This window comes from Antrostomus carolinensis, unplaced genomic scaffold (genome assembly GCF_000700745.2).
Source record: "Antrostomus carolinensis isolate BGI_N321 unplaced genomic scaffold, ASM70074v2 scaffold54085, whole genome shotgun sequence".
In the NCBI taxonomy this organism is placed as follows: Eukaryota; Metazoa; Chordata; class Aves; order Caprimulgiformes; family Caprimulgidae; genus Antrostomus; species Antrostomus carolinensis.
The window spans coordinates 1,664-10,546 of record NW_010316843.1 but is presented as its reverse complement, the minus strand read 5'-3'; the positions used below and the strand labels follow the sequence as shown (position 1 = coordinate 10,546).

At 36.7% G+C, this 8,883-nt stretch overlaps 1 protein-coding gene across 1 annotated transcript; it reads left to right on the top strand.

The window, feature by feature from the left end:
* The first annotated feature begins 1 nt into the window (after position 1).
* On the top strand, positions 2-897 carry TPBG (trophoblast glycoprotein). Its single transcript, XM_010168356.2, has one exon. It carries the CDS (start codon positions 2-4, stop codon positions 458-460), a length of 459 nt encoding a protein of 152 aa, XP_010166658.1. The 3' UTR covers positions 461-897.
* The last annotated feature ends 7,986 nt before the right edge of the window (positions 898-8,883 follow it).

Here is an 8,883-nt window from a genome sequence, read left to right as displayed (position 1 = left end):
CATGCTGAGGAACAGCACCCTGGCCCAGTTCCGTGGCCTGCCCACCCTCCGGCGCATCAGCCTGGGCCGGAACAGCTGGGTCTGTGACTGCGCCATTGAGGACCTGGTGGCCTGGCTCAAGGAGAGTGACCAGGTGGAGGGCAAAGAAGCTCTGACCTGTGCCTACCCTGACAAGATGGTGGGCAAAGCCCTGCTGAAGATCAGTGTCTTGGACCTGAACTGCTCCATGCCTGTAGACCTGCCTTCCCAGCTACAGACTTCGTACGTCTTCCTAGGGATAGTCTTGGCTCTCATCGGGGCCATTTTCCTCCTGGTTTTGTACTTGAACCGAAAGGGGATCAAAAAGTGGATGCACAACATCAGAGATGCCTGTAGGGATCACATGGAGGGCTACCACTACAGATACGAGATCAATGCAGACCCCAGGTTAACAAACCTCAGCTCCAACTCGGATGTCTGACGAAGCGCTGCGGATGCGAGGCAGCGCACAGTAGCTATGCATGAAAAGTAGACTTATGCTTTACCCTCGTGCTTGCGTCCCTCTCCCTGGAGAAATCTCAGACGTGCTTGTAACATGGAGGGATATGCCTCCCTCTGACGTCAAGTTCAATTTTGTTTTGAGATGCTGGGCAGCTGCGCATGGTGTTGGGTGGTATGTAAGAAACAAGCTGCTATTTCTCTTCCTCTTTACCTGTCTGTACTCGTGGGAAAATTTTTTTCAAGATCTCAAAAGAAAAAAAGGATTCTTTCTGATGCTCCAAAGCCACCAGAGTTTATAAAAAATTTACCGGTGCAGACATCATTCAACAAAAGCTGCCTCAACTTTTTTGGGGAAAAAGTTGTGTTTCTCTGTGCCAGTTTTAATCTTGTATATCCTAATTGTGATGGCAACTATTCGATTTCATAGACTACTCTGAGATTTAAAAAACAAAGAGACTCCTTTCAACAACTCCTCTCTTACAAAGAAGGAAATCAAGTAGTGAGCATGCACAAATACTTTATAGTTTTACATGTTAGGAAACTTATGATCTCAGTAAGTCTCTTACTATTTTGTAAAGTTATTTTCGATTGCAGTTTACATGAGAAGAGAGGTTTTTTTATACAAACTGCATCTAAACTCCATCTGAAGTGTTAAATTCAATAAACAGTCTTACAAGAACTGTTGTGTCGAAGTTTGCTGTTCGATGAGAAATGTATGGACATCTAAGAATGTGGATAGCTTTATAGTCTCTGAAGTAATAGCCCTGCAGTAGTAATCTGAATAAAATTTTATGCAAATATGTAGCTTAGAGACATAAATGTTTGACAGTTTTGTGAATTATGCTAGGAGAATTACACTGATCAGCGATAAGAGAAGTTTCACTTGGCACAAAACACCCAGTCTGCTTTCTCAAAACAACAGCAAAACGTTGAGACAGATGCTAGGGTCCACCTTACTGGGAAGGTACAAGCTGATAGAATTTTCATAAGGTCTTCTTTACCAAATTAAAAAACGATAATTAAAATTAAATTGTGGAGTTCATAAGCTAAAGAAAATTTTACCTGAATGGAATTGTTTACTATAAAAAAAAATGTTCTTCATGTCCTAAACTAGATTAAATGCAGGTCAGTCATGTAGTCGGTGAGCTTCAGGCTTGTAAATCAATGCAGGACTTATTAAATTAAGTGTTTACTGTTTTATTTTAAGCTCTTGGTACTTGTGAAGTTCTGTAGTGATCTACAGTGAGTAACTTGATGGACCTTTACATTTATCTTAAAGCTTATAACAGGTGCATTTCCGTATTGTATGTTACTCACGCTTATGACTTGCTTGGGAATGCATTTTCTTGTAAACAGATAAAGCATGCAAAGAAAAACTTCAAAAATGCATCATTTAATATGCAACTCTGATGACATTTGAAAAGGTTAGCAAGAACCTTCCAGTGGCCACCAGTAATTAATGCAATTTTTCTAATCCATTTATAGATTCTTTAATGAAAAAAATACACCAACTGTAAAAGTGTGATGTGAATCAGTATCTATTGGTATATCTGTGACGCTTTTTTCATGGTCACTGTTACTTGAAGCTCTTGAGCATCTCTGAAATTTTATGAATTAGTGGCTAATTCCCTTTGCTTTCAAAAGTGACAGTTTTCTCATAGATATACACCTTTGGTAAGAGCTCATAAATATAAAATAGTCCTCAAAGTATCAGAAGAAATATAATCTATTCTAGGCATCCGTATTATTCAAATGCTTTTTTCTCTCCTTGCAACTTCAGACAAAGCAAGTAGCACAAATTGGTTCAGACTAATTTTTCTGTTGCTTTAAATTGGCTTTATTTAATAGCAGTGATTTTTTTAATGTACTTTTGTACATTTGCCCTTAAACTTAAAAAAAAAAAATATTAAGTACAATTAATGTTTTGATAAATCGATGTATTTTACAATTAATGTAAGTTAAGTGATAGCCAATTTCTCCTGCTGTAATTTAAATGTGTGAGCAATATCTGGTTAACAGCATATGAATTATGTTTGTGGATTCTTAAAAAGCAGACTGATGGTCTGAATTTTAGCTGCCCCTATTTTAAGAATAGTGTAAAAACTCCAGTGTGAATAATTATTACTGTGCAACTATGCAAACTGTTCATACTTGATATACGTAAGATAGTTTATGTAAGAAGCTAGAATTTACAATAGCTATGCAGTGTGCTTTGTTGTATTGGTCATTTTGGAGATTATCAACTTACACTTATTTGTACAGTGCCAAGAGGGGTAAAGCATCACCCTTGCTTAAGATGTTCCTGTAATATAATAGATAAAATACGTACAAACCAAGCCATTTCTTGGGCAATTTCTCGGGTTTTGTTAACAGATACTTTAAAGTAACTACAATAAAAGCAATTATCCGTGATGTGTTAATGTAACAGCCGTGCATTTATAGAGCTGTGTAGGGATAGGCAACAGCTTTAACCACAGTCTCTCACCAATGGACTCAGTATTTGTATAGTGAGCAAGTGTAACTGCTGTATTACACCTATTATTCTAAAGATTATTATTACTATTTTTGTATCATAAAAAGTCATTGTAATAGAATTTTATTAGAGACCTGGTGACAGCTACTTTAAAATATTTTTTGCCATTTGCTTACGTGTGTATTTATTAGGATGTAACAGTTAGCATGTGTCAGTGTTGTGTTGGATAATGTTCTCCTACAGCGTTTGTCTGACAGTGAATGCTTTGGTGTTTTGTACAATGCATTTGATCTTAAATCCCCTTCCATAAACAGTGCTTGAAATTTGTTTTCCTTTCCTATTACAAAATAGCTACAGTGGTACTCAGAAGACATTTAAAAAGTAGCTCCCAAAGTGCTTCAGAACTTGGTTAAAAAGTATATATTTAAAATAATGTTAGTTTAAGGGTTCTTCTGTAGCACATTTTATAATCTTACTCTGCTATGACACCTGAAATTTCAATTCATTACCATTTCCAGAGCAGCTGAATTAGCAAGGCTGTTTTATTAATTCATTCTTCAATAAAACACGTGCAGTACTCAATGCCTCTAAAATGTGTTTTGTATACATAACTCCCCAAAGTTCTGCATGACCTGATTGTCACTGATGTTTCATAGGAAACATCTAGACTAAAGTAGTGAGCAAATCCTCAGGGAAGGCTGTGCAGCTAAGAAGCAGAAAGGATGGTTTGTGCAAGGTTCAACTGCTTTCTTAAAACTAGTTGTAGCTGTAATAAGCTTAAAATTTTCATAAAAGAATAGCACAAGGAGTTGACATAGTTTTAATATATTTTCCTAAAGTACTTTGGATAAAAGTTGTTGCCAGGTAAGAAACAGAAAATTCCCCAAATCTTTTTTTATCCAAGGTAGCTTTACATTAGATCATCCAACTTTTTTTTTTTTTAAATTCTTAGCAAGCCATAATATTACCAATAATTTTGACAACCAGTAAGTGATTTAAGTTTTACACAACTGCTTTAAATCCTTTCATTCAGGGTAATTTACCTTTTAAACCTTGGTAACAATCCCCAGTGACATGCAAGCTAGTGAAGCAGTCTGTTCAGACCTGTGTTCGGCTGTTGACTGAGATGTCACTGAAGACAGGCGTGGCAAAATATTCAAAATATGACTGTGCTAGGATCCCAACTGTCATTATTCTACCAGCATTTTCCCTATGGTATACTCTGCTCTTTATGCATCTGCATAATTTCTTCGCCTCATTTTCTCAAGAAATCCATTAAAAGGAGTATCATGAATCTGCACAGGTAGAGAAATCAGTCCGACTGCACCTATATTTTGAGGTTTAGAATCTTAATTTCCCTTTAAGCCTTAACATGAAAAAGAGCCTTTGTCAAAATGGACAGAATGAAAATTTGATATGCACTTTTTCTTTCTCCTTAGCATCTGAATGTTCAAGAAGAACCATTCATTCTCGGCATATGATGAAGGAAAATAGCATTTGGTAAGAAAAACATTTTGGTTTCAAGCTTCCAAATGACAAAATTTATATTCTATGAGAGAAGGTTGGAGGTAGAAGCTCATAAAGGAAACAGAGATATCCTTTTTGTAAGAGGTCAGCACTGGAAATCACAACATGAGCAATAGAACAATTGCTGATTATCATAGAATCAGAAAGGTGTGGATTGGTTCTGCCTGTTATGTTCGGTCATGTTTATGGATACAGCTGTAATTTCTTCCTCTTGCTATAAATACAAACATTTTGCTAACAAATAGAGTCATGTCCTATAATATTTGCAATGCAGGTGTTTCCACTGTGAGATTTTTGTGGGATATAATCAAAGATTGAATTTAATTCAGTGCCTGCTGATTTAATAATGACTAGATCAGACCCATAACTTAACGCTCCTTTTTTGCAAATGTGCTTCTTACTACTTGCAAAGACCTTGGCTTGAAATCAAACAATGAAAGCCCACTAAGTTTGTTTTGGGGAGTGTACCATTTATTATTTCACACACACTTGAAAAAGAGACATAAACCATACAGGAGCAGAGGATCCTTTGCTGATGCAGACGTAAGTGTACTCTGCTAGCTTCCTGAGTCAATACAACAGTGTCAGAAAAGTGGTGCTTTGTACCAATACAATAAACCTAACAGCCCTCCTCTCCCACCTCGGGGAAAAAACTCACCAAGCCTTTAGAAGTAAGAATATGGGTTTGCAGTATAAGTATGTTCTTAAAAAGGGCTTTTGCTTTCTCAGTGGTGTTACAATTTATGTGTTGTCACATCCTTGGAAAACCTTGCTATGCCAGAAGTCATCTGTCGCATAGGCAAAGCTTGAAATCAGGCTTTGCATTCCCAATGTTAGCCTAAATAGAAAAGAAAGAAATAAGAAAATTGAAATGGTACTTTAGACAGTGTATTCATGTTGCAGTTAATAATTTAATACTTGCAATTATTTGTATCTTTCAAAGTATTCACTGGATAACTTTTCCTTCCTGATGACAGACTAACAATAATAGATTTGTGTTTTCGAGTAATTATGTATGAAAGTGTCTGAGTAAATTAACAATGTTGTTTGAGTACATACAGTGATGAAAATGTTAGAAGTCTCATGGTCTGGAATGTTTCGCTACTTAGAAATTTTAGATGCAAGAAACTGCTGTAACTTTTTCAGATTTAAGTTTTGTTTCTCAATTATCAATTATTCTTGAAGAAAAACACAATAAAATATTTACCAGATTGCTTATAAATGTTATATGTTCACCCTGTTGATTTAATTACTATAAATCCTTACAGATATTGAAGTATTTGCTAAAGCTGTATTCTTTATAGCTCAAATTGATGATTGTGCTGTGAATTTGCATGACAGAGTAGTGAAAAAGCAACTTCCATCTAGATAGCGTGATTACTTTCTATAGAAAGAAATTTGGTCAATGAATATAAGGGATTGTGTTTTAATTGTTCTTGTTTTGGACATAATTTGATAGCTTTTTGGTTTTTAATCTATGCGGTATGGATTTTCAAGTTAGGTGCTGATTCTGAATTTAGCAGCAATGGATTTTCAGATTTGTAATGACTAGATCAAACTGTGTGTTTTGAACTCTTCAAATGCATGTTTACATAGTGAAATATGGAAGCACTGTTGTTACTGATGGTGTGAATTTAAGAAACTATTAAACAAAAGCACTGCTGAAACAGAGAATGAAGGATGAACTCCAGAGAAAAAAGCATTCTGATGGCAGACTTTTATTCTTACAACTTTTTAAATATCAATATTTAGATTGGAAATTCAAAGGGAAGGATAACATTTCATCTTCTCATAGATAACTAGTGCAGACATCTAAAATTTTAATATAACAGAGTGATTTTTGGGGGCTGTCCCAGGAGCATAGCTCATAACTTGGTTAATCTTGTCTCCAAGTTGGTTGCTGTTAACTGCTTGGTTTTGTCGTTTTTTGGGGGGTTTTTTTCCACACTCTTAGGACAGCTACAAAGAAGGATGTTTGGCTTTACACGTGGTAGGTTCATCTGTTCCAGATTTTATCTTAGGACTGATCTGTCTTAGTATCTGTCCACAGTCTATTTCACTTATTCCATTTGTTCTAGTAGAAATTTTATTTGTGTTATAGCCCAGGGTAGCTTTACGTTAAACCATGGGAATTTGTGCAATAAAGAACTAATTTGCCAAATTGACATTATCAAATGTCAAATAGACATTTTAACAGAATGCAGTGTATACTTAATGCTGGCAGTGTAAAAGGATCAAGTAATGGTACTAATATTAAAATAAGAAAAAATAACATTTATTGCAAGAATGCTGTAAGCAGTCAGGAACTGACATGACTTTGGGGCATTTGAGCAATTTAAGCTTGTTTTGAAGAAGGAAAAAACAATTAGTTAACTTCACAGACAGTTCTCTTCTTCATTTGTTCTCCTTAACAGGTTATGAACAACAGTATCTGCAGATACATATAGATTTGAACCCATTTAAGTCAATGGCTTTACCCCTATGCTTTTATGTTTCCCTATTTTCAGGGGTCAGTGCTTTTGTTAGCCTGGAGGGGACTAAGAGAGAGCTCTTAAACATTAGAAAACAATAATTTTTATTTTATATATGCACTTTCCACACATACATATATATTATGTAAAACTAGGAGACTCCAGAGGAGTAGGGTCTGAGGCACACCAGTCTCTAGTGCATTCTGTTGGCTAGCTTAAGGGCCTGTTTTTTCCCCACACATTGGAAAGGGGACCCAAGTGCCTAAATGAAGTAGGTATGCCTCTGAGAAGCAGTTAAGACATGCTTCATGTTGCTGCACACCTAGTGCGGCCGTTAGCGGCAAGTTAACACAAATCGGTGCTGAGTGGCCAAGATTTTCCAAAGTGGCCACAACTTGGGGTTCTGCTTTCAAAGTGGCTTAAAGGGGCATTGTTGAACAACTTTTGTAAAATGTCACTGTTTTTCTTTTAAGGTGAATTGAACTAAATGTGAGAAAAAAAAACCAATTTTGAATGTGAAAAGGCATGTGTCCGGTATATACTTGAGGGAGAATATAAATACTTGTAAGAACTTTTGAAATTCCCCAGTCTTTGCTCTCTCTGTTGTTTCTCAGATCAATTGAGATCTCTGTAACACCATCTACGCAGAATATCCCTCCTCTTCTCCAGCTCACTTACTTTATCATCCGTAATCCAGATGCCTTTTTTCCATCATTTTTGTATTGTGACCAAGCTTGATTACTTTGCATCGGTAAGCAAAGGTAGAATTCCTATGAAACAAGTCATGCATAAAATCAAATCTTGAATATTTAACAGTAAGCAGATTAATTAATAAGGTTACATCTGTTGTTAGACTTTCATTCAGGTTTTCTCTTTACCTGTTTGTCCCTTTCTGTTTAGATTTCTAGAACACCAGAAAGCTTCTGTGGTAGCCTAGAGGAACTCTCTAATTCTGATTTCCAGTAATGAAAAAGGAGATCTTACTTTGAGATCACAGAATCACAGAATGTCAGGGATTGGAAGGGACCTCGAAAGATCATCTAGTCCAATCCCCCTGCCAGAGCAGGAACCTAAATGAGATTACACAGGAAGGCGTCCAGGCAGGGTTTGACTGTCTCCAGAGAAGGAGACTCCACAACCTCCCTGGGCAGCCTGTTCCAGTGCTCTGTCACCCTCACTGTAAAGAAGTTTCTTCTCAAGTTTAAGCGGAACCTCCTGTGTTCCAGCTTACACCCATTGCTCCTTGTCCTACCATTGGGCATCACTGAGAAGAGCCTGGCTCCATCCTCATGACATTCGCCCTTAACATATTTATAAACATTAATTAGGTCACCCCTCAGTCTCCTCTTTTCCAAGCTAAAGAGCCCCAGCTCCCTCAGCCTTTCCTCATAAGGGAGATGCTCCACTCCCTTAATCATCTTGGTGGCTCTGCGCTGGACTCTCTCAAGATGATAGTCCAGAAAAAAACTTGCAGAAACAGTGCTCGAACTTTTCTGACAGGAGAGTAAAATGTCACTGAAAATAGCTCTGCTAACATATTCTCCATTTGTCAGAAACACTACATATGCAGAAAGAACTAGAATACTGAATTTGTGATACTGATATATGTGCTGTTTAATGAGACCATGAGATTTCTATTACAATAACTTATGGTACCTCTGCTCCAATTTCTCCTCCCTGCAGCCTCACACACACTCCAATATGCTTGAAGAGGACTCAGCTGAGTTTAGGACATGCATTCAGCAGATTGTGGTAAATTGTTTAGATTATTAATCATATGTGAAGGCACTTATTTTCAGGCACAAAAAGAAATATGTTCTAGTACTTGTAATTTTTAACAGAGAAAAAAACCTAGCTGGCATAAGCCTGGTTTCATAACTTATCTGTAAATACAAAAAAATGCTCTGAATTTGAATTTGCAAGGAACAGATG

Coding starts and splice junctions, on each gene's coding strand:
- TPBG (XM_010168356.2), top strand. CDS start 2: ATGCTGAGGAACAGCACCCTGGCCCAGTTCCGTGGCCTGCCCACCCTC.